The sequence below is a fragment of the Lepidothrix coronata genome, unplaced genomic scaffold, assembly GCF_001604755.1.
Source record: "Lepidothrix coronata isolate B3197 unplaced genomic scaffold, Lepidothrix_coronata-1.0 Scaffold59, whole genome shotgun sequence".
NCBI classification, from domain to species: Eukaryota; Metazoa; Chordata; class Aves; order Passeriformes; family Pipridae; genus Lepidothrix; species Lepidothrix coronata.
In genome coordinates this window covers 2,667,659-2,693,769 of record NW_016690239.1, presented here as the reverse complement: position 1 = coordinate 2,693,769, position 26,111 = coordinate 2,667,659, and the positions used below count along the sequence as shown (strand labels likewise).

General features: G+C 37.9%; 2 protein-coding genes across 6 annotated transcripts in view; both read left to right on the top strand.

Moving 5' to 3' along the window:
• LOC108498458 (LIM zinc-binding domain-containing Nebulette) overlaps positions 1–26,111 on the top strand; it is a 254,776-nt gene that overhangs the window by 88,358 nt on the left and 140,307 nt on the right. For all 3 annotated transcript variants that reach the window (XM_017817231.1, XM_017817233.1, XM_017817232.1), the window contains exon 4: positions 23,116–23,223. In XM_017817231.1, coding sequence (XP_017672720.1) covers positions 23,116–23,223 — 108 coding nt within the window. The remainder of the gene's footprint in view (positions 1–23,115; positions 23,224–26,111) is intronic.
• LOC108498457 (nebulette-like) overlaps positions 24,406–26,111 on the top strand; it is a 106,435-nt gene continuing 104,729 nt past the window's right edge. For all 3 annotated transcript variants that reach the window (XM_017817227.1, XM_017817226.1, XM_017817225.1), the window contains exon 1: positions 24,406–25,705. The gene's annotated coding sequence lies outside the window, so the exon portion shown is untranslated. The remainder of the gene's footprint in view (positions 25,706–26,111) is intronic.

Here is a 26,111-nt window from a genome sequence, read left to right as displayed (position 1 = left end):
GAGGACAGGATCTTTTCTTATGCTGAAGTTTGCCCTTTGTTAACTGTGTGTACTACACTGAGGCCTAAAGTCGTATAAGGTGTCTTGAATACCATTCCCCCGCTTTCTAATAGAGTTCAAGGAGACCTTTAGAGATCTCCTTATATTCTAACATAACTTAAACTTCTCTTCTTTTGAGGGAGTTGCAATTGTCAGTTGCTGCTGAAGCCAGCACAACATCTTGCTTTGATTCTTTTGAGCTGTTGCAAGGGGCCAAAAGGCTGGAAAAAGCCCAGCCCTTCTGAAAATCCAGTGCAAGTGAAAGATCCCTAATTCCAGTGTTTTCAAAATGCCCGTTTTTTTTTTCCTCTGTGAAAGTAGTTTTGCTGATGATTCCCTTGTGCGGTTGCATTGCAATCCCAGTCCTAATCTTTCTTTCAGAAGGCTCTCCCTCCAATCCCGTTTATAGTGCCAAAGTTAACCCAATGTTTCCTGGACACCCCGGACTTTTCTCTTAGAGTTGGTTGGGTAGTCCCTAGAATGCAGGCTGCCTTCTTGCCCACATCCTTTATACTAACTACCCATTGCTTTTGACATGATCACTGTTCAGATCCCAATAAAATCCTAAAATCCCTGGTAAGCATATGCTAAATAACTCCTGGCTGTTGCCAGAAAGGTGTCACTTACGAACCCGATCATTGAGAAGCAAAGGGCTGTTTTGAGATTTCTGTACCATCTCGGTCTCCCTCATCTGAACTCCAAATAATGTCAATCTTCTCATATTCAGCTGTAATTTATCCTCATGTTTATGCACCTGATATGAGACTTGGTGAGAAACAATTGAGACCACCTTGCAACAAAGTTTATTAGACTTCTGTTCCCTAGTTTCAGCCATCATCTTTTCATTGTTTTATATTACTTTTGAAGATAACCACACTAAATCAGAAGCAGGAGCACTTCTTCCTATCTGTGTTCTTACCTGTCTTTGGGAAGCTTCACCTCTGAAATTATTTAAATTTATCTCCAAAGCCAAAATGATTCCTTTGCGACTTCAACTTTGCAGTGATCCAGCTGTGCATCTTTCTAGGGCCTATCTCCATCTGGTCTGAGGTGGTACCTCAACCAGAATCTCTCCAGTCATGGTAACACAAACTGATGAATCCAGAGCTCCATCATATGGATAGAAAGGTGAAACACTATATGTAGAGTAGCCAAATCTGCAGTTTATGACCTAATGGCAAGATTATAACAGTCTATTAAGATGACCTGCTTTTCAGCCTATGCGACCTTTTACTTTGCTGTTCAGACACCTGGTTATAGGGAGCTGCCCATAAGCTGCAGGAGCCAAATGCCTTAAGCTATTCATTTTATATGATGTAAATTTAGGAAAATAGAAAGTGGCAAACTAATAAAGATTGTGTTTCTTGCTTCTATTCTACTAGCTGTCCTTTTTGGTGGTGGAAGAACTTCTACAGGAATAAAAATTATGTTTGGTAACCTTAAAGTTATGAGAAATGAAACGTAAGGTTTTCTTTTATTGCAGTTCCTTTGCATTCTGACTTTTAAACCAAAGAGTCAGTTCCCCCAAGTGCCTAAGCCCAAATGTATTTTCATTAGGAATAGAACACCTGAATATTTAAATTGGTCCTAGGGATTCAAATGATTAAGTTGCTTTTTTAGACTTAGCCTTCTAAGTCATGTAAGAGCTTTTTGAACGACATGTTCTGCCCTAAGGTTGTAATTCAAAAATTAAAGAAAAATACGAACCAGTTCCATTAAGAACTCTGTTTTAATGGTCTCATTCCATAGTTTTGATACAAGTTGACCTCTGGATTCTGTTAATTAGAAGTAAAAAAAACAGTACTAAGATCACTAGTACAGAAAAGCCAGTGTCATTTTTTTCCATGAAATCAGATGTTATGTTTGGGATAGGTAATACCTTAAAATGAGTACTCTGCTATCACTGCCTGGTTGTGTCCCTTTTCAAACTGTTTCACACCCTCAGTTTATTCACTGAGGATGCAGATTGAAAAATACTGAAGACCTTGATGCTGTGAAAATGCTATTCAAGAGCAGCTAAGACATTAATGTGTTATCAGCATTGTTTTGATCAGAAATCTAAAACAAAGCACCATAACTACATCCCAGCCAGTTGCAGTACAGTCACAAAGATCTTAAAAGGGGAAGAGGACTTGATGTCTGAAGTAGGACTGATAGAACTGGATTTTTTCAGCCTTGAGAAGACTAAGGGTAAACTTAGTCACTGTCTTCCCATGTCCAAAAGATAGCTGCAGACAAGGTGGAGTTTCTCTATTTGCAAAGTTGCATGGTGGTAGGAGAAGAGGCAGTTGGAATAGTTGCTTCAGGAAAGTTCTCTCCTGGGTATGAGAAAAAACATCTTCATCATGCAGACAATTAACCATTGAAATAAGTTGCTCAGAGGAGTGGTGAAATCTCTCTTGCTGGAAAAATTCAAGATTTGGCCTGACAGGGCCCTGATAACCTGGTCTAAAGCCATGTTTTCCATAGAAGGTTGGACCAGATGATCTCCACCCTGCTTTGCAGTGATTCTTCATGAAAACAAGGCCCGTTGGCTTGATGATTTTTTAAAAAAATAATTTTCTGAATACAGCTGAAATATAATAAATACATAAAATACCATTATTTAGATTCCAGAGGATTTTGAAACAAATGAAATTCCTACAACTGAAAAGGAAATATAATTCAGTAAACAGGGGTATAAATCAAGATCTTTTAAGATCTGTTCCTCACTGCTCTGGTAACTGGCGTGCTTAGTTTCTCCTTGTGTATTAGTTCTGTGATCTGTAAAATGATGACAGTTGTTCTACTTTTAATACACTAGAAGAATAATATCCAGTAAGCACTATCTAACAATGAAGGTGAAGTTTGTGATACTGTTTAGTTGTTTTAGCCAAGCATTTCTTGTATTTAGCAGATATTCTTAAGGACAAGACCATTTTCGGTTGAAATATATTGGTATTTAAATAACAGTGAAATGTCTAGGTTTTTTCTGCCTTGTAAAATAGTCTAATTTTAAAGCTTAAATAGGATGCAAGCTCTCCTAGGACTTATGTTGTAGGTGTATATTTTTCTGTTACTGTTTATGTAAAATCTTTGGAGCTGTTTATTATTAGTTTGAGGGGAGATTGCTCAAATGGTGCTTTAAAAAGATTTAGTTTTGGATTTTTGAAAGTCAATAAAATCAGGGAATAAAATTATGTTCCTGATATTGATATATATATCTATTGATTTTTGGATTGCAGTTCGAGATAGCACTGTTCAAAGGGCACAGATTGTGAATGCGACAAAAACCATCATACAAATACTGTCAGGAGTGGGAGGAGGAGTTCACTGGAGTTCACTGAGAGTGTCATGTAGAAGAATTCCCCGGTGTTGATTTTTTCCTTCAAAATATGATGAGCATTTATTGTAGCATGTATGTAAAAACATGATTTTACATGTGTTAATAGGAGAAACTAAAACCAAAAGCTGTGGCAAAGTGATTCCGTGACAATCACGTGTTTACATAAACAATATGTGCTCTAAACATTTGTTTTATTTTAAAATCTAAACTGAAGCAGGAAAATAGATCAGGGTTCTGTCCTTCATCAAAAGAAGAGTGGATTAAAGCATCTGAATTATGCAGATGCAGCACAATAATGGTTCAATGGTTTTAAGGAACACTTAAAAACTATAAGGCTCAAGATGCAGTGTTTCAGAAAGGAAGAAAAGAAAAAAATCACCCTGATTAAAGCACCTTCTGTTTAAAAAAATGGTTTTAGTCACAAAATAGAAATATAGAACAAGGAAGAGGGTTAACTGTTGCCTTCTTCCCTCCTGGGAAGTATATCAGACCATATGTTTGAAAATAAGAAAACTTTTTTTGAATTCTATGGCAGCTGATGTCAGAAAACTCTTATGATAGTGCAGTACTGACCTCCTGTGTTTCAGGATATAACAAAATAAGTGTGTGAGAAAATGTCTTGCAGTTATGAAATAATATATTGATGGCTTTTTGCTAATATATAGGAAGAAAAGATAAACCCATAATGCTGTCTTCTTGTTCACCTTTATAAATACACTCATTTGGGATTTCAGATTTAGCTTCCTGGTAAATATATGGATTGGAATATATGGGTAGTATTTTTTGCCAGGATACTACTTATTAGTACTTGGATTTTCATAAAAATGGGTGAATCCATGGGTTTTGGATCTTGCTTTCTTCTCTGAAACATTTGCTATCACATTATTGCCCCTATTATTATCCCCTTTTCTCTATTCTACAGTCTTGGAGTGAGTTGGCTCACAGAATCAAAGCCCAAGTTGTGAATTAGATGAGAGAAAAGGTACTCATAAATGAGAATGATGCTGTGAAGGTTCTGAACATACTGTATCTGTTATTTATTTCCTATTAAAGTTTTTTCTCCCACCCCTTATTCATTTTTATTTCAGTTTCGTTTTGTTTCTACAGTCTTCTGTTAATGATCCACCCTTCATTTTACGTTTTCCCCTTATCACACATTTCAATCTTTTAACTTTTTCTCTGATCTCTTCTAAAAAGAATTTTGCATGTACTCAAATGACATAGTTATCTATCAAACTCATAGCTATTTCATCCCTAAAATTTTGTTCAAAGGTTCATGTTTGCTTTTGTAAAACAAATAAGGAAAGCTTTATGCTGGACTCTTTTTTCTCTGGAAACCCTTGGTTGTTGAAAGTAATTGATTGTTATGTCAAGATGCAGTGGAATTCAGCTTGGGAGGATTGATTATGAGCGTAAAGAAAAAGGCTCCATCTCTGCTGATGGGTTACGGGGGGAAGGGAGATGAAAAAGAGAAGAAAAAGCAGGATAGTGCGGGAGAAAGAAGAGGTTGTGAAGAAAAACTTTAAACGTTCAGACATCTTAAAAATGGGCCTTGAAGGATTGCAGCAAACAGACTTTTTAGAAGATGTTCTGTATTCTTGCTAGTTATTGTGCGATAATTGTATGCTAATGTGACAGGGGTTGCAGAAATAGCTGCAGTGGAGCTAAATCCACCTTACATTATTCACCCAGTTTCTCAAGTGTCCGTAGCTTAATGTGTATTAAAAATGATCGTACTGTTTCTGGCTTATTAGGGAGGGTTTTGAACCCTTTGTAGTGTTAGGTTTTTCATTGTGAATATCATTTATAATTGTTATTAGTTTAAGGCTCTCTGCCACTTGATAAGGAAAGACCAAGCATTGCATATGCATTTCGAACCTGTACATTTAGGACTTAGAAACAAAGAAGTGAATGACAAGAATTTTAATTGTGGCTTTTACACTGTGTTGTTTTCAGCAAATTAAAAATAATAAGTAGATGATATTTCAGAATGTGTTGCAAAAAGGTAACTGGGAGCAAGCTCTGCTCCTGCCTTCTGCTTTCTCCACGTTGAGGGTCAGCTAATAATGTGACTGATGGCTCAGCAGGGGTCTGAGAAGCCTTTCACAACCTCATCTAGACTTCCCCTGCATCTCAGTATGGATGGAGGTAGCACATCTGGCAGTATTTGCTTTGAAGCAGGAAGCGTGAGTTTGGGATTGTGGCACTGTCTCTGTTGTACTGGCTGGCAGAGCAGCTTAAGCATGTGAGAAGCATACAGTGCGTCCATTCAAAATGTGGCTGAGCATCTGCAGCCATGTACACTCCCTTGAATTCCTGGCAGAAATTCCAGCTGATTCAGCTAGAATTGCACCTGGCACTTACATCGTACTATGGTAAAAGAAACGGGTTGACCTAAACGCCACATTTATGTGGATTTAGTTATGGAACTCTCAATAAAATCAGCAATAACTCTAAGGGCTGTATATCCCTTTGGAGTAGATAATATATACCGCGCATGGGTAATTTTTGCATTTTTCTTGAGGGGAAAGAATAGTGTCCTGTTTTGCTTACTTAGTCTTTCTTGGTTGAGAGATACGTATGTAATTACTGGAGTCATGGAATTTCTTTAGTGCGAGCTGAAGGAGTCATAAAAAGGATCATGGGAAAGATGGTGTTTCTGTGGGCTCTGCTGAACCTTTTTTGACGTTTAAAGAAGCAAGATGTGGTGTGGAGTTCATAGGGGATTTCAGGCTGTAGTTAAAAGTAAGTTGGAATTTGTTTGACCTTTTTCCCTGTACATTCTTTTCAGAACATTAGGTGGCTAAGGTCAAACTGAAATGTGTCACTGGTCAGTGTCTGAATTTAATTAGTAGGCAAGGACTTGGAGAACTCTACAGTACAAAATGCTTGATCACCACCTTCCCATTCCAAATAAAAACAGAACACTATCTGTTTGTGTTTTCCTTCCACCAGCTGGTACAGTTTTCTTGAATTTGTTTGTTTCTAAATTTAAGGTTTAAATGTGGGAAATGTTACAGAAAACTGTTGTGCTACCAGGCTGGTTACTCAGCCTGGTTTATGACATCTACGATGGTTTATGTGGACACTCCCTACTATATATTACACTTAATGAAGAAATTATGAACAGTTTACCATATCTGCTGAACTTCCCAGTCAAAATTGCCAGAAATTCATGTATTTTACTCTTTAAAAAGAGACAGAGACTGTTGTAGATGATTGTGATGAACTGTAATATAAATACCCACTGACACTTAAAAAAAGCAATACTTTCAGCTAAAGCAATCCTTTCAGCTAGTTGAGGATGGTTTTCCTAAGCCAAAACCCAGTAGTAACACTCTGCATCTTCATAACAAATATGTTTGCAATAACTCAAACATTTTTGTTCCTGGAATTCAGCCTGTCTGATTTCTTTACATACTACTCTCAGCATTTAAAGTAATGTCAGGCTTGAATAGCTCTGAGAGAATGACATACCCCCACTTTGAAAACACTTTGCAAAGAATTTTTTTACATGCAGTCTTTTAATAGTTATTACATCAAAGGGAACAGAGACAAGATATGTGCAAGATAGGGAGTTTTTGTAAAATAATCCACCATTGATATGTATCAATTATTTCCGTGTTACCAAAATGACTCTATAAATCCTTGCCAAAATGCAATTTAGATAAGACTTTAAGTCTTCAAGTACTTGGTAACAGTTATGGCAACACAAATATGTGTCTAATTTTTCCCCTTAAAATTGGTGTATCTTTTATATTGATGTTAAAGAGTAATAGAAATGGAGATGAAATTTAATAGATTAGTTCGAAGTGTAAAATTATACCAGCATCATTTTCTCAGATAATTTTCAGTTCTTTTTCTGAACTGTCTACATCATCACTTAGTCATATATTTTCTGTGCTGTAATTTTAAATTTTTTACTCATTTAGCGAAGTGATGAGTGGCTGAGAAGAGACAGACCTTCTGGTAACCAATTTTCCCACAGTGTAGTCATGATTTGAATAGAATAGATAGGATATTGGGGCTATGGTGCTCTAATTAACACTTAGTTCTTTTGGTAAAAGATGCCAGTGCAGAGTCCTCAATACCAGGTTTGAACTGGATTCCCCATGGATGGTCTAGGGATGCAGCTCAGTGGCAGTGCTGCTGTATTTTCAGGGTTCCTGGAGTTTATTGGAGGTTCTTTCTCACTTTGTGCATGTGCCCTTTGATCTCTATTCAGCAGGATGACTCTTATTAGGGTGAACTGATAACAGCCTAATTGGCATTTACTAGTAATTAATAATTTCAGAGGATAAAATACTTGTCAGAAATTTAGCTGGCAGGTGGAAATAGGCAAAGCGAGTTTGCCCAATACTGTGCTGATGAAAAGAAGGAGAAGTTAATCAAAAGAAATAAAAAATCAAGCTACTGGTCAAGAGTTATCTCATGGCAGAGTCATGTTTAATCTTCTTAGTGCACAATATGATTGCGATGACAAGTTTCTGCACATTTACCATGATAAATGGATGCTATTCTTTGATGGCAATGATTACACTATACATGTTGGCATTTATGGGATGTCGTTGCATTTTTTTAGGATATTCAGTCTTCTCACCGTGTTTGCATCTATTGTTTTCTCTGACAACTGGAATAAGACCATGAAGTCAAGTGGCAGAGGACAGAAGGGTCTCTCTGGTTGCTGAATTGCCTCTCTTCAATTTTCAAGTTAGATTTGTTTGCTATAATTGTTATTTTTGTTTCTACTTGATCATTTATTTCAGTTCTAAAATAAAAAAACCAACACTTTTGTGCCCAAGTCTTAAACTTTTCTTGCAAAATTAGTAGATCAGTAATGACCAAAAGCAACCTCATGTAATTGTCTACTGCATGTGAGCAAACAAGAGGTTTTTCATGGAGGCAAATGAACCTGCAGATAGTCTTTGCTCTACCCCCATCTGAAAAATTAGCCTTGCATACGCTTTGTATTTTAAATAACTGATCTTTGTTTGGGATGATAACCGCCATCTGGAAGCAATGACACTTCAGAGAAGTAATGATTTCTTCGTTCAGTTACCACTATCTTGGACAAAAAAGTTCCATGTGAAATTCAAATATGGTTTCTTTTGAATTTAATTTTAAATGACATATCAATAAATGTGGGTCTTTGGATTGGTCCTTTGTAGTCATCTACAGCTCTGGCACCACTGCTGTTTCCTTCCTTCCTCTAGTTTTTATCTTCTGTGTTGAGTTGCCTTCTTTGTGATCTGAACATTTCTGGCTGTTTCTGCTGCTCTTTTACTATATGATGTTGGAGGAACTGGAGGGAAGGACAATGAGAAACCATTAGCAAAAATACTCATGTGCAATATTACAAGCATTAAAGTAACTGCTATTTAGTTATAATTCAGGATGGCCATGCCTTTATTTATTTATTTTTTAAAATGATTTGCCATGCGTTTCACACTGCTGTCCATTTGCTGGCTTTCCTTTGGTTGATGATAGCTTTTATTTGTCTAATTGTGTCTATTTTAATAGTTAACATTTCCTATTTCTGTCTCATTTGATGCTGGTGCTACTAACAAAGAGAAAACTGAGACCAGATGGTTGCCAAACAGTGAAGCCACCTGGTAGTCTAGCAATGCCAAATATATTTTCCCCTCCATTTTTCTTTCAAAAATTACTGAGACAGGTCCAGGATTTTTTGATGGTTCTGAGAATGCTTGCATGCAGCCAGAAAAATATCCTAAATCTTCTTAAATTTATCTTTGCAATTCTCTTTTCTGCTGTTCTCTTCTTTCTCTGATAACTCTCTCATGCTTTCTTCTCGTTATACCACTTGGGTCTCCCACTTGAGTTCCACACTGCTGGCTCTCAAGCGTGTGGTTTGCAGACCTTGCTCTGCTGAGGAGCCTCTGAGGCTGAAGGTGAAGGCCTGACCCTGACCACTGGTTGCTTCACCACATCTGCAACCACCAGTGCTGCTGGGGTGGAACAAGGAGCTCCATAGCAAGCAGAATCTCTGCCAGGGAGTGCTCCAGGAACTTCTCCCCAGCCCTTGGGCTATTATGAGTGTGTAGCAAACAAGTGGAAAACCACCCTGAAGAGCAGGGTGTTTTGGATATGGCAGCCTAGAGTTTGCTATCTGATGCCTTCTTGATTTGAGTGCCAATTCTGAACTAACGCTGTTGTCAGGAGTGTGACAGTGCGAGCTGAGACTGACATGATCATAGACTGAGGATACAATAGTGCACACACAGTGCGTAGTTTGCTCAGAGTGGCAGAAGTTAGATTAAGCTAACCAAAAATATTTTTTCTTACATCCACGCTCTGCTCCCCATGCCAGTGCCGTATGCTGATATGAGCTGCACCATGTGTGTGGTGACAGACGAGCTGTTTGAATCCGTGCTTCTCACACATTTCAAGAGTCTGGTATAGGCAGTGCCTGTGTCAGTATTGATACATCTTCGAGACAAGCAGCGTTAACACACCATACTGACACAGGTCTGGGTCAGGGAATGGAGTGTAACTCCTCACTTAGCTGCTGCCCGTCCTCTGCATCTTTTTCCTTCCTCTGCTTTTGTAGCTGATTTTCTGGACCCTGCTGTTTTGTAGACCCCAAATACCTTGAATGACACTGCCATGAACCCCTGGGTGCTGTGGCTCAGTGAGTATATGTGTTCATCTGAATACCCTGGTTGAATTCTGGCAGAGAAGAGCTGCCACTATGTTGGCTCTCAGCAAATACCCGGCTTACTGCAGTATCTAATGGCTCTAGACCTAGGGCGCTTTGCTAGGAGCTGTAGAAATTCCAACACAAAAAACCTGTATCTGCCTGAAAAGGGCTTATACTCCATCTTTAAGAATCAGGAGTAGGGTGTAAACAGATAAGAAATGAAAGCAATAATAAGTTTGGTATTCAGCAGTGTAACAAATAGCTGTCTCTAATGCTGTGTGTACGATGTACCTATATCTACTCATTTCTTATGATTCCTTTCTTCTTGCTGTGATCTGACAATGATTGTTGCAGCACTGAACTTTCTTGTCAGAGCCCTCTCTCTTGTGATGAGCATATGGTGTCTCTATTTCTTTGCTCACCCTCTTACGTTATGTACCTGTTTCCAGCATGTTCTGCAGATGTCAGAAAAAGCAGACATCCATCCTTTGGCGGGTTTTGAACTTCACTGTTGCTCTACCAATATTGCCACACTGCTAACATGGCCTCCCTAGATGGCTTCAAGCCATTGTGCAGAACAGTCCCTTTGAACCACTGACTGCAGTTGAAGCTGGATTTTGAGAGGTCCACATTCCTGCTGGTTACAGTAGGTTGGACACAGTCCCATTACAACACACACAAACCAGTTCAGCAGCGGGAGATCTTTCAGGGAAAATATATCAGAGTGGCCTTCCTTCAAAACTTCTTATGCTTTGGAAAATGGAAAATATTCCTTCATAATCTTTCCATCAGACAGGAATTACAATATGTGTTTAATCTTTGTGATAGGAAAATAGTGTAAAAATGATATGGTGGTAGAAATAACGCCCTTAAAATGCCTGCCCAGAGTTAATCCTATTTGATCTGTTTAAGCAACAAGACATAATGATTCAAATGTGCTTTACAGAGGTAGATGCATGGACTGACAAGGATGGTGCTTCTTTTGGTTTTTCTGTTTTGAAGGGACAGTGTTTGTCTATGAACTTCTTTTCTATATTATATTAGAACTAATTTAGCAATATTTACCATTTCTCCAAATCTATGTATTAAATTTGACAGGAGACCCAAGGATCAAACTTACTGTTACATTTTCTCACAGCAGAAAATATTAAACATTGTCAAGGAGAAGGATTACAATTGTTTGAAATCTGGGAAGTTTGTATCTAATCTCTGTAATTCAACCAAGTATGTTGGAAAACACACTGTGTAATTTCCAGAAGTTGTCTTTTCTTATTATGCCAGCGCATGAGGGTCCTGTAGGCTTTGGATGAAATTCTCTGCAATTAATGAACATTCCAGGGCATTTAAATGCATCTTTTATTCAGCCAGTTTGATTTGTGCAGGCTGGCTGTGTTACTACTCGCAGAAGCTGTATTTGCCTTCCGTAGGACATGATGTTTCTGGAGATATTAAAAAGGGAATATAGCATGCTGGCTGGAGACTTTTTCCTTCTAGATAAACAAATCTCTAAAAAGTATCCAAACCACATCATATCCCAGGAAATTAGCATCTTTCAGAAGTTTTTTTGAAATTGTGTACCAGTCTTTCTATTTCCTTGCATACAAATGTCACATACTGTTTGTATCACTATTGTCAGACTTTTTTGGTTACTACTTTCCCTCCCCTGAAATAAAAAGATTAGGTTCTACTGGGAGGGATAAGTTCATTCTTATTGGAGGTGAGAAAGAAAAATAAACAGCATTGGAAGTCATGACAAAGTTTACAGAATCAGTCTCCTTTGTTTCACAGGTAGAAGGCTTTACAGTAGTGATAAAACTCATCTGTGTAGATGTTTTCAAAACTTTAAAAGCAATCAGAAGGTAGGATGTCTCAGATATAGGAATGCAATTTGTCTTTTTTATAAGAGGCAATGACCTCTCTCCTAGTTTTCCCTGGTCACTAAAGAAGAAAACCCAACCCCAAACCCCAAGCCTGTGGCCTTTAGTGCTTGGAACTGAAAAATAATTGATCTCACTATACATTTCTAAGGAAGTTTTGAAAAAGCAGCACGGGATAGCATTTAAATAACAAAGACCCTTCTTTAAATTCTCACCTTCTCTCCACTCACTAAGGGCCATTTAACAAAGGGAGCAGTTTTTACAGCTGGGGTGATTTGCAACTGTTCTCTCTCCCCTCCCTCTCCTCCTGCTCACTCATTATTGTTAGCTAACATCTCTGATAAGAAATGGGAAGTACAGTCCCTGTCTGCTCCTTTGGGATGCCTGGTCTTTCTTTTCTGAAGCAGTTGTGGTGTTGTTTTTTTTTTTTTTTNTTTTTTTTTTTTTTTCCCCTCCAAACAGGTTTCATTTCATTTCTGGAGTAGTTCCTCCAATTTGCGGACCCTTCCTTTTCCTTACACTTTTTTTTTTTTCTGTCTAAGCAGGCCCTGCTGCTACACCCCACTTTTTTCTCTGATCCTAGCCCAGCCAACTGTCACTTTTTAGCCTGCAGGGAACCTTCTGGTACTAACATTCCTGCCTTGTTTTTATTAGAAGGGCATCTCTCACAACATATCCCTCGCTGTTTGAAGCAGAAGTCATGTGTATTCAGTAGGAATGAATAATGGATGTATTTAAAGGGTACCTTGCCCTTCTCGTTCCTTTGCACATCATAAATAACCTCTCTTTTAGTTGGGTTTTACATATTGCTCTACAGGCACAGTTTGAAAAAATCTGGTGATTCAGCTCTCAATGTAAAAACCACTGTTGTATGCAGCTGAAAACTGGTCTATACCAAACTCATTACTGGCATCTGTGCACAGCTCTAGAATTCTGAAGATTTAGGAAACTGAACACGAATATTCTGAAGTAGGTCACAAAAATATAGCATCACAGGAGATGTATAGGCAACATGATGGGGTGCGTTGGAGCTCATTATAGAGTTCATTTCACTTGGATTTAATAATCTTTTTAAAGATATCTTTGGATATCTTCTCAAGATACATAAAGATATTTTAGATAGTTTTAAGTTGCATTTTTACAGTTTAAGGAATTTTCAAGATGTTTTAAATATAAGATTTTTAAATATCTTCTTCAGATGAGCTGAATTGTTCTCTAAGTGTCCTTTTCTCTCCACTCACTGTAAAAACGAGTTGGTTAGTGAGGTTGTGTGTCCGTATCTGTATTAGCGACATTTGCTTTTTGTTTCTGGCCAGTTATTGGCATCTGAGGAGTTCCCTGGGATAATGGTATTAAAGGATAAACTAAATTTAGTCAGAAGTTTCCTAATAACTGTAACAGGCTTTAACTGAGGCTCCCAAAGAAGAGCCTAAAATTGAAGACCAGGCTTGGAGGATGATTTAATTGTCTAATTTCTGTTTAAGGATGTTAAAGTGAGAGTTTGAGAAGCAAATGTTTTTGATTGGGGCGGGATGAGGGAACTGGATATATTTTTATTGCTCATTACTTAGGTAACTGACAAATGGAGTGGCCTCATTTCCCTGTTACTGTCAACACTGCAAAACTAGCCCCAAGTTACCATGTTCTCACTATAGGACTTTCACCTTGAGTACGAGGCTAAGATTTTTTCTTATGTATCCCTTGGGTCTTTTAGTGTCAGGCGCCTAGGACAATCTATGTCTTTCCCTGTGAGTCGTGGCAGGACTGGGGGCCGATCCCAATGAGCACAGGGAAGTGGAACTCAACCCAGGGATTCTGGAGTCATGAGCCTGTATCCCCTTTGTGAATGAGGTAGATTTACCAGTGCAAGTAAATAGAGGCAAAAGATTTAGAGGTACTGGAAATTGCAAACTCAGATGATTCAAGCATCTAAGAAAAGACAGTCAGAACCAGGTTGCAACACTGATTCTACAGGTGGCCTTTGGCATCTTCTGATCTCAGTTCTTGTGGCTGCAATTTTGGAATTGTGTGAGTTTCCTGTGTGTCTAACCGTTTCACTCTGCTTGTTGTTACCATGATATTTGAGAGGCTGATGATGGAAACATTAGATTTGCATTTATAGAAGGTTGCCTACATACTGAATTGTTTAAGAAATTATTCCCTCTGAGTGATTCACCTTATAGACTTCTCCAAAGGTTAACATTTGTAGTGATTCAGTTCTCTTTACAGACACTTGTCTTATGATAGTTTTGGGGATTTTAGTTGGGACAAAATATTTTCTGTATTATTCCCCTCTGCAGCTGAAATTTCTTAAGAATATCTGACATTCAGAGTTGAAAATGAAGGAAAAATTTTAACATACAAGACTGAACTGTCCATTGTGTATTTTCTGGTCTTAAACTACCTTTCTTACATTCGTCATTTTGCATTCACCTTCATTTCCTTTTCACTTTAAAATGAAGAACAAAATGGAGAATTTACAGTCTCAAAAAAAAAAGTGTTTAATGTCATGTTCTAGCTAGACTTCAGCTAAAACTAATCTCTGGGTGCCAAGCTGCAGGTATCAGCTGGAAGTTAATTTTATGGATTTTCCTATTTTTTTCCCTCTTTACTTCCAAATTTTGAAAAGGAGGTTCCTCCTAAAACACTAAGCTACCTTTATGGTGCCTTCGATAGTTTGGGTTTTATCTTCATTACTAAATGGCAGAAAGATAACTTGGAAGGCAGAAAAAATTTGAGGATTTCAGAACTTGTTTACAATTAAAGGGAAAAGATGGGTAGTCTATCTCCCCTACCCTTGGTTTTACAGAGACAAAGGAACTGACTACATGGGACATCTACAACTAATATGGCCAAGGGGGCGCAGGCGGTGTGCAACAGGCATGGATTTTGCAACCAGGGTTGCATTGCAGGCTCCCACTTGATATATCAGCTTTCTAGAAATAAGGAAGAAATGGCACAGTAAACAGTTGCAAGGAACTTCCATAAGAACACCTAAAGCCAAATGATCTGTTAACTGTGTGGAATAAGCGATGGCTTGTCCTTACCATGGAAATAGACAAGTCGAGCTGTAAGGCAATGAGACAAGAGGATAGTTACTAGTGTGAGTGGTATATAAGGTGCCAGCTGCATGGTGTCTGAGTGACAGAGAGACCCCAAGTTTGCTAAGCTGTTAGCAGAGGCCAGAGAGTATAATTGCACTGTGTCCCATTATTTTCTGTGACTCTTATGTGCCTGCACACCTGTATTGCTCAAATCTAGATTTTTCAGTTTCTTTTCCTCTGCACTTTGCTCTGAGCTGCATTCTGGTGGCTCTCAGTTTGGGTTCATTTGAGCCTCTTTCTCCTGCTACAGCAGTGAACATTCCCTGATTTTTTGAGCAGTTGTTCATTAGAGTTTTACTGTTTTTTTTTTTCTTCACATGTCATGTTCTAGCTTCTCTTGCCCAATAATGTTTGTTTTGGTTACCTTTTGTAGCATATGACTACAACTTGTGCCTTTGGTCTGTATTACAATTTTCTGAAATCAGTCTTCTTTACATCCCTTCTGTGGTCAATCTTCTTTACATGCCATGCTGTATTTTTTTAGTTCAGTTTTTGGTGTGAATATTCTACACTCTTTGGACTGATATGACCCTTGTGTTATTTGGAAGATTTATTAGGTAAGTTTTAGAAGGTTTTATTTGGTGGAGTTTTGCAGGGAAATGAATGTTTGCTGTTTCTTTTTTTACGCCTCCCCTCCTCCCTCCCCAGATAGCTGTTGTAGCTGCCTGCCTTTTGTGTGGATGTGCATTTTTGTGTTGTATGTTTTTTCTACCCAGTGTGCAGATGCCTTGGAGCTCTGCTAGTACTATGAGCCAACTACAGGCTGAATGGCCGTGGTTTGCATGGCACTGAGCCCGAGATAACACATCCTGCCTCTCAGCAGGGCTTGCTAGCTCAGTGTTGATGACCTAACCAACCAGCAGTTACGTATTTTCTGTCCACCTTGGAGTGTAGGCATAGCAAGCTCATGTGTGCTTGTGATTTGCTGCATACTTCCTTCAGAGCACAGAGCTCATGAGTACATAATTTTCCTGGTGATTGCCTGACCATTTTCTTTTCTGGCGATGAAAACAGCAAGACAGGGACTGTATGTTTAGTTCAGGCCCTGGAGATAAAAAAAATATTCCAGGAGTTAGCAAATCTATACATGAGACATTAAAATGGGATTTGCGTTTTTCTTTTTTTACCCCCTCTATGTCTGATAATTATCTCTGGAGGAGTTTGCTGTCACTGGTTTCATTTTGGAGGGTATTATTAAAATTTGTGGTAATTTATCAGGCTGCATTTGGATTATATATGTCAATATTTCATTTTCTGCCTGGAGATGAGATATGGTAAAGTCTACTCTATTTCTGTTGTGGTAGAGTAAGAAATCCTTCACCTCCCCAGACTTCTGTTTCTTGGAGATAAAGTAGTTCAAACACAGCATATACCAAGTGATAGGGAGTGGACAGAAGATGTGACAGTATGTCTTTGTCATGAAGGTTGCCACGTCATATCTCCTCAGCTGCAGTTCTGCATGGAATTTGTTTACTGCTTCTTAAAATGTGGATATAAAGTTTGGTTCACAAATTGAATGGATGATAGTCACTGGTGGAAATGGGGGAAAATCAGCTTGTTCTGAGTCTGGCTTGTTATCTTCTCTGTGTGTGCAGCCTTTGGAGAACAGTAGTGTTATATTTTAATAGAAAAGAATATCACTGACTTCCACTTTGCTGAATAGCAAAACAAGGTGCAAGGCACTTGAGAGCATACTTGGCATAAAAATAATTTCTCGGGCAGAAGCACCGAGCTAGTTTCAATGGAAATGATTTTTGATGGAGTGGAACCTAGTCAACAAGCCTGTTGAAACAGTATCAGATCTCACTCTCTTCAGCTGTAATTTTACTTGGATCCTGACTACTGTTCACATGCTGTTGTGTGGAGGACTCCATCTTTTTCTCATTCTGAAATTGTTGATCTCTCACTGCCTCCAATTTCCTGCCCCTGCACATCCTGGGGTGTGGAATGCTTTTGTCCACGCATTTTCTCTGAGCCACTCACATCATCTTCAGTGTGACAAGACCACATTATGGAGACATTATCTCCAGAGTTACTATTTATAGATTTTAATTTGCACCCATCCAACATTTTAACTGTTCTGATGTGGATTCCAAGATTTTTGTTTGTTAGAAGTAGTTCCCTGGTAAAACTGCAAAGGTCTTCAGGAAATTACAATGCAGAGATTTGCAGATGGTTGGAGACTTGCTGAGGCTGTACTTCGTAGGGTAGCACAGACAGACTTGCCCAATATTTGAATGATGTATGTAGAAAGACATAATATTTAATGATAGTGATGGTACTTGAAAATTTTTACTCCATATAGATGCAAAAGTTTTGCATTGTGTTGGAGTATTGACGTTTTCAGCTTTAAATCATCTTTGAATAAGAAACTGTCTACTCTCAGAAAGTTTCAACTATTATGATGAATGCTTGAGAGATGTGAGTTGTGAAAATGGCTTTTTTTCTATATTAAAAGGGAAAAAAAAATCTAAAATTTGACTTGTGCATTCTAAAGACCATTTGAAAAAATTGCAAAATGCAGTCTTGGGGAATTTTTATTTTGTTTTATCTGAGAAAAGTGATGAAATCTGTAACCCTACAGTCCCTTATTCCAGCAGAACTCATTCATCAGTGGCCTTTTAGGAATTAATGGCTCCTTGATTTCCCTAAGGAACGTCCAGCCTATAGCTTCCAGTTCATATAAAAGTTTTGAGCACAGTTTAGTCTGCCCTATAGGCTGCTCTCAGTTTCTGCATTCCAGACAGCTGTTTAAATTTACTGTGGGCAATAGTTCTAATGGAGTGACAGTGGGAAGACCATGTTTTACTGCCATTAGGAGAAGCAATGCTTGGGCAGATTGAGTCTTAAATGGAACTGTTGTTGGGTCTTAGATGGGACTTAAATGTGCCTCTAATACAAGCAGGAAATTAATGGGATGTTGAGCTATGGGCAGTGTTAGGATACAAAGAGACAAACTATGCCATGAAGACTGAAACCTACCTTTGTCAAATAAGAGAGTGTTTAGGATCCTTTATAAGAGAGATTGGTCAAATAAATAGAAGTCTTACTGAGTTTAGTCTAGAATTGTTCTTTACGTTTGATTTATCTGTGGACATTTGTTTTAGTCATGTTCATAAAAACTTAACTTACAGAGTATGTTTTTTCTATGTCTTGCCATTAATTTTGTAAGAAGTAAGATAAATCAAGGCAAAATCAGCAGACTATGTGCTCTATGAAATAAGCAGAACCAAACAAAGGCATCTTTGCCAAGATGTGCCTCTAGGACCTTTACTGTGGGAGAGGATTTCTTGCCAGTCTGTGAAAACCAGTGTATTAGCAGATGGTGACCTTTGGGAGGTAGTTGTGTGTGCTGGGCACAGAAGGAGCAGATGGCTTTGGGCAAGCCTCAAACATAACATAATGAAACAAATTCATAAATATTCAGGGTGTGGTAAAGACAGTAGGTCTATGAAGATTCCTCTCTGGGCAAATGTGGGTGTGAGGGATCCTATTCTCCCATTCTACCGTGCTTATTCCTTCCTTGCTGGATGTGAGGCATGATGATGCCAATCTGTGGGGCTATGCAGTGTGTCAGAATAAGAAAGGAGATTTAACTACACAACTACCTGGTCTGTACAGGGAAGTGGAGAAGGGACTGTACAGGAAACTAGCTTTAACACTGCCTTAGCTTTTGGTGATTTAATGTTTGCTTTGTAGTAGCTGAGTAACTTTCTGATAGGGATGGGATGGATAAGAGTATGAGGATCCACCATATTGTATTCTTGCTCTGCTTTTTTGTTTGGTGGTTTTGGACTCCTGTGTTGTTTGTTCAACTAATATGTACTTCTGGTATTGCAAATCAGTCTGGACTAAGGGTAGGTGCCAAAACCCCCAAGAGTATAATCAATCTTTTAGGGTCCCTTTATATTTTCAGAGTATTTTTCCCAGGAAAAATTAATCTTGTTTTGCTAATAGGTGGCTTTGCTGCCAAGTACCAAGTGTACCTGTGAAAAAAATAAGCAGCATTTTCTCAGCGTAATATTTTATGTACCGAGTAAGATGGACCCTCTGTCCTTCAGTGTAAGATGGACCTTCTGGCTTCTTCATGCTGACCTCATGAATGGATTTACACAATCCTGTCTTTGAGTCTCTAAATGAGATGTCATGAGATGTGACATCTCTTGCTGATGTCACAAATATGAGAAGTTTGGTTTTTTAAAGATCTGTTGGATCACTTACTCCTTTCACTGTGGGTTTGTGCAGAATTACTTCTCATGAAGTATTTTCTCTTAAAACTTTTTCATTTATGGTGATTTATTACAGTTTTATTTCTAATGTTTATGCCACACATTGTCTCTCAAAGGATCAATTTTTCAGGGTAGTCACCACTGAGGGTGCTCTGCATTTGTGAGACTGCACTCAATTTTGGAGCCAAGAGGGAAGCATTATGAACCACTGGCTGGGATTTTGGTGAGGAGTTGCTGAAAATCGTATTTGTAGGAAATGACTGCATTTATGATTCAGTCATTAGGGGTTATTGACATTTCCATTTCAAAACTAAATTTCAAGGGTTCCCGTTTGGGTTGATCTTGGCTGGCTGCCAGATGCCCACCAAGCTGCTCTCTTATTCCCTCTCCTCAGCAAGACAGAGGGAGAAAATACAATAAAAACCTTCTTGTGGTTGTTTTTTTTTTTTTTTTTAAAAATACAAGGGCTGCCCTCAGAAGCAAAGCAAAAGCAAAATTTATTCTCTGCTTCCCATCAGCAGGCAATGTCCAGCCACTTCCTGGGAAGTAGGGCCCTGGTACAAATGCCTTAACCACTGAAGTCTGCTCTCCCCCTTTGCTTTTGCTGTTGAGCATGGTGTTTTATGATATGTAATACCCCTTTGGTCAGTTTGAGTCAGCTGTCCTGGCTGTGTCAGCTCCCAGTCCCTCACCCACACCGAGCCTACTGGTCTTTGGGTGAGGTTAGGGATGACTCTGTGTGAGCACTGCTCAGCAATAGCCAAAGCACTGCTCTAGATACAAATTCAAAGCATAGCACTATATGGGCTGCTATGAGGAAATTTAACTCCATCCCAGACAGACCCAGTATGTGGTTAAATCAATTGTTATAGTGATTTTTACTGCTCCTGTACAGAATATTCTTTTCTACTGTAAATTTGTTTAAAGCAATTAATTTGCATTTTAATCCCAGATTTTGTTACTAAAAGTTTTCTGGTCAAGCAAAACTTGAACTTTTAAATTATCTGAAATTGGGCGTCAATCAGCAGTTGTTTTGTCCCCTCCTCATTCACGTTAATTCTTGATACTTAAATAAGAGTTGTGTTTAGATCCAAGTTCTAAATGACTGATGACGTCTTTATTATTTCACATTTTGTGGAAACTGAGGTGTTTTGTCTTTTGAACTTATGCTAATTAGCAGTTTTAGTGGGCTACATTTCAAAGAGTGGTGGTCTTCATGATTTATTATGTTTCTTTGTGATTTTTATAACTCAAAACTACGTTTTGAAGTTAGATAGCAAAATCCAATAATGCATATATTAACTCTACTAATGTTTTACATAATTTTTTTATTGTTTCAGAGTAGCTGCTCTGAGAACTATAGTTAACCTTACTCTTGTCAAGTGATTTATTAATAGAGAGTAGAAGCCCTTTTTATCTGACTGAAGGATTAAAATAATATTAAGTTAAAACTATCTAGTTCCCTCCCTTTCTTCTTCTTCTGTTCCTCTGTAAGATGAATAAAGGTCATTTGAAGTTAATGGATAGAACATTTGGAATTAATAGCAGGAAATGCTCTTTCTAAGAATAGGTAATCTCTCTTGTAGGCAGGGCTAAGCCCATTTCTCATTGTAAGATGTGTTCACTTGCTCATAATTCTGGTAAACTTTAAACAGTAAGACTGAGCATTTCCATGTCAGCTGCCTGCTTCGGGTCAAATGTGGAATTTTTATGCAAAATACTTAGCAGTTCCCAAGGCTGAGACTAGGATAAACTTTTGTTCCCTTGGAATTATTAACAAGTGGGGTTAATTTTTTTTTTATTATTATTAAGTTGTTTAACAGTTCAGTTTTCTTGGCATTTAGGGCTGAGGAGCTGAAGCTTGCTGAAATGGAAGTCTTTTTTGTTAGGTACGTGTCCTTGGCCATGGAAGTCTGTCCAATTTTGATAAAGTTTTGTATGACTTCAAATAAAGAAAGTTTACAGATACTTCCAAGACCTCTTTCTTAGCAGCAGTCCTGGAATAATATGTTTAAGGAATCCTCTGAGGGTCAGTGGGAAGATGGAGAGTCATTTGGTAGAAGGGAGATAATAGGCAATGAAAATTGGAGCACCTTGGATAAAGGGATTTGGCAAGAAGCCAAGGAGAGACGGACTAGTGTAGTTTAGAAATTTAGGAGACAAAGTGATTACCTGAATACAGTGGTCAAATGGAAGGAAAGGTACAGAGGAGTTGAACCTGGGGGAGATGAACAGAAAGGCATGGGCCAACCAACCCATGGTTTTCTCAAAAGCCCCAGTGGCAGTGCTGCTTCCTTTGCCTTAGGGTAGTGTGAAAAGATTATACTTTGTGAAATTGTGAAATTTATTTTATTGTGAAATGTACAACTACCTCTAAATGTGGAACATAGGAAAAATGGTTCATTGATCAGGTCACATACTGCAGTGTCTCAAGGATTTGTGTGATGGACTTACGTGTGAGCTACATACAATGATATATGCTAGAATGCCATTTAAAGAGAAAGCAAAAGTTATTAACGTCCTCATTGAGATTTAGGATGGGGAGGACAAACTCTATTCTATAGCCTTCTGAAACTTAACATTCATGATCTAGAGGTATTTCTTCCTGTGCATGACCGTCATAACATTAGGTACTTGCTTGTAAAATAAACCTAAGCCAACCCTGAACTTGGTACATGTGGTGAATGTTTTCTGGTTATCAGTTTTGTGAAGGAGAATCCTGCTTTGTACTAGTGCTCTCCCAGGTGCTGCAAAATCTGGATGTGTGTAGTGAATAAAGCAGGAGACATAGGAAGTAAAAGGAAGTTTATATGGGTAAGGTAGATGAATCCATCCGGGGAGAGATGGGTCCTGACTCTGCAGAGTTTGTCTGTTGCTCAACAGTGACTTAATATATCTTGTTTCTTTATGTTGAAACTGAGATCCCCAAGACTGATTTTGCAGAAGTACTGGGTATTTGTAAGTCAAAGTCCATAATTTGAACATATTCAACTGTTAGGAATCTGAGAGTGAACACCCTGAGACCCCTATGTGTTTTTGGAAATTAAGCTCATTTCACCTCAGTTTGCACGTTGCCCTAGAAGCGTGGATATTGCCATTCCCACTTTCCAGGGTGCATTATGAAGATTGATTAATGTGATGAGAGCTGTATAAAAGATCCTGATAAAACTAATATTCCTGCCTTGATGGTAGGATTTGTATAGTCTGGTCCGAAAAAAAGATACAACTGCATATGGAATCATCTCTGCTGTGTAGAGAATAAAGCAGGGGGCCTTGTCAAAGGTTATGTCAAAGGATGAGTACCTGATCAAAGACAATATCTGAATGCATATGTGCAAGAGGGAAAAATTAAGCTTATACAGGCAGCCATTCCCTAACTTACCAGTGTTTGACTTCATGATATTCTGAATACTCTTTTCATGCAGTATTTTTTAATGTGTAATTTATGTTTCAACAGGGAAAGAGACTGGTAGAATAATCATGAAGAGAGAGTGAAATGGGAAGCTGTGTATTAGAAGACCTCCAAATTTAGTTATAGCTATTTTTTTGTGCGAGTATAGGTGCTTGCTTGATGCTGTACGGGCGTCTATAGTTCTGTGGTAACTGCTCTGAGAATGAAATGACCACAGACTGGTCTTTCCACAGCTGCAGTATGCGTGGAGGTGAGCCCGTGGCACCCCCAGAGGAGGCAGTTGCTCAGGCACTGGGAAGTTTTGTCCACTTGCTGCCTATCTCTGTTAGTGGATGAAATCAGGCTTCTCCTTTAAAAGCTGAAAGCCTTTTACAAGTCCTTTATTTACAGTAAAAAGGAATTGCTAGATTGCTAGCGGCAAATTATGGAAAATGAAAACAACCCTGTTCTTCTGTATTTTCTATTCTGTAGGTAAAATACAAAAGAGACTTTGAAGAAAGCAAAGGAAGAGGGTTCAGTATTGTGACTGATACGCCTGAGTTACAAAGACTGAAAAGGACACAGGAACAAATCAGTAATGTATGTGACTGCTACCTCAAGTGATTGTAGATGGAGAACTAGTGTGTTTAAGTATGTTTGTTGGTGCTTCTGATGAAGTCTGTGTGAGTGCAGAATATGATTTTGGTGATAAATTTGTGTATGTCTGATTTTGAAGTGTGTGTAACTGTATACCATGGACTTGTACAGCACATTGGAAACGTGTGTTCACCTCTCCAGCTTTCAGCGAGTATGCTCAAAGTATTTTCTTTATTAAAATGATTTGACACTTTTTCCTTTTCTGATAGATTTGATAGCGAGTAAGAATACTTTTGTAACTTTTAATTTACATATAAACTATATAAATTATGTAAGTTATACAGTTTTGTCTCTTTTTTAACAGGGGCTGTAAAACTGAAAAAAATAGCATAACTGGCAAGATGGAGTTTTCTAAAAGCAGATAAAATTTTGATGCTGAGTTTTAAAAGAAAATACATGCAAGACAGTGTTCTGCAAGATGAGAAAGAAATGACAAATAGCAAAACTTAATGTGTTTCATTAGCTTACAGGAATCAGATTTTTAAAAATGGGACCTTTTCTGACTTACTATTTTTTTTTTAATTATTTTTTTACTGACTTATTGACTAACTTTCACTAGGAAAGTTATTTGTTTGCGTTGTATTCCTTCATAACATGTTTAACTCACTGCATGAAGGGATATTGGGTGATATGTAGTGCAAGTTATGATATATATAAAATAGGTAAGAACTAATGTGAGCTAGAAGTGATACAGAATCAATACAATTATCTTGTCTTGGTTTTCCTTCTGATCATTCTTCTGCTACAAGAACTTGTCTCCATGGATTATTTTGGGAAAATGTTTTTGAATTGTTCTCTGTGGTAATAAAATAACAGCATGGCATCAGAAACACCCAGTGTAAGTATAATCAGAAGAAAATGATGGAAATTATTTACTTGAAAGAAAAAACTTTTTTCAGGTTGATATATTATTGGGAAAAAAAATATCAATGAACTATACTAGTTTTTCACAGGAAGGGAGATGTACCATTCTTGCCAAAGCATTGACTAGTTAAGATTTTGATGTCCACAGCTGCTCTTAGAGGTGAAAAATTTGGGCTTATTTCCTGGAGCATTGGCCAACGGAGAGGACTGTAAGTTTAAGAGATGTGCAAATGCTCCTGTGCATAGATAAGATGAGAACAAAAGCTCATCTTATGTTCACACCGAGTTAACTGAAATTACTGGTTTGTGAGAGGGGAAGATGTATTCTTCAGAGTGGCAAAAAGCATGGCCATTAAGACTTCCATTTGGGATCTGGGAAACTTCAACAAGTCCCTGGTTTTAATCAGCTGTATTTTTTATTCAGACCAGGAACTTAAATGAGGTCCTCTCGTGACCTATATAGCTTTCTAAAGCAAGAGTGATTCTTTTGCATGGGGTAGCTCTGGAATGCATCAAGGAGATGAAACGAGCAATGCTCTGATGAATACTTAATCCCTCACACGGGTCTGCTCTGTTGGGAGAGGTTGAGACGAGTACCCTGCAGCAGGCCTGTGGTGCTCAGTTTTGGATACTGGCATGCCAAGAAATTTAATTAGATATCCCAAGCCCAGTACCCTCAACATCAGACTACAGAACAGTATGACACAACTCACTTGCATGCTCTTTATCTCTCTCTTGTTGAAAGAGTATTGGGTTTTCTGTTGTGGGAAAAGGAGATGATAAAAACAAACAAGTAGTTTTGTGACATGGGAAAGAGCTTTTTTCCTATCTCTATGTTTCAATGGATTGAGGGGGTTTCTCTTCTAGCACAACTTAGGATACTGTCTGGTTCCTGAACCAAAGATACCTATCTGACTTTTCAGTCTCAGAAATAGCTTTTTTAAATGTGAAAAATGGTTTTATTTCAGTTTTTTCCTTGGTGATTGCATGTACCACTCCTGTCTCTTCATTTTTAACCACCCAGTCTTAACAATCTAGATTTGTTCTATCCAATCTTAACAATACAGAGTTGTTTTCTTTTCTCTATGTATGCAGCTGACAGATTCCAAGTAAGGAAATCTATTATAAAGAATTAATCTTGATGTGTAAAATGGAATTTTAAAATGTGCATGATAAAAGAAGTTGCATTTCATTTCTGCTTATGCTTAAATAATAAATTCATTTATAGCATTATATCCTAGAAAAATAATTCTGCATAGGCCACAACTTGAATCTAATTAGAAAACTGCTGTATTATAGAAATGCATTCCACACAGAGTAGTTTCTGTATTTATCAGATAAGCAGTATATGTCATCGACTAAGGATCTAATTAAGGTTTCAAGACACTGAAAGGTAAGCACTTTAATAATTTTAGATTAATTTTACTTTTCATATATAGAAAAATGGAAGAATACTAACATATCTATTCAATTTTCAGTTTTGTTTTGATTTCACCTTGAAGTATTAGATACTTCTCAAAGAGCCTATTTGAACCAAAATTGTAACAACTTCATTGAAGGGGTAAGTGAGCACAGTTAAATGTGTAGATATTCTTGATAAAGATAAATAAAAAAATAAAACTAATGGTAATAGATGTTAATTAGCATAAATACTTTTAAAATATTGTCTTTTTTGTTTGACATCATACATTAATATTAGCACAGTGCTCTCTGACTTTTTAAAGAATATCTTATGCTATGAATATAAACCTTGTGAGGAAAAAAAATCGTAGGAGGAGTGGAAGGTTGGCAGAGGGTGTTGGATTTCGGTTGCTATTTTGCCACCAGCAACCCTGCTTCTGAAGACTTAGACCGAAGTTATGGAATTAATTTTATGTCACAATGGAAGTATTAGGACCAGAATGCAGTTTTGTAGAAAAGAATAAAATGTGTACCAGTATCTCATGTTTTTTTTTGTCATTAAAAGC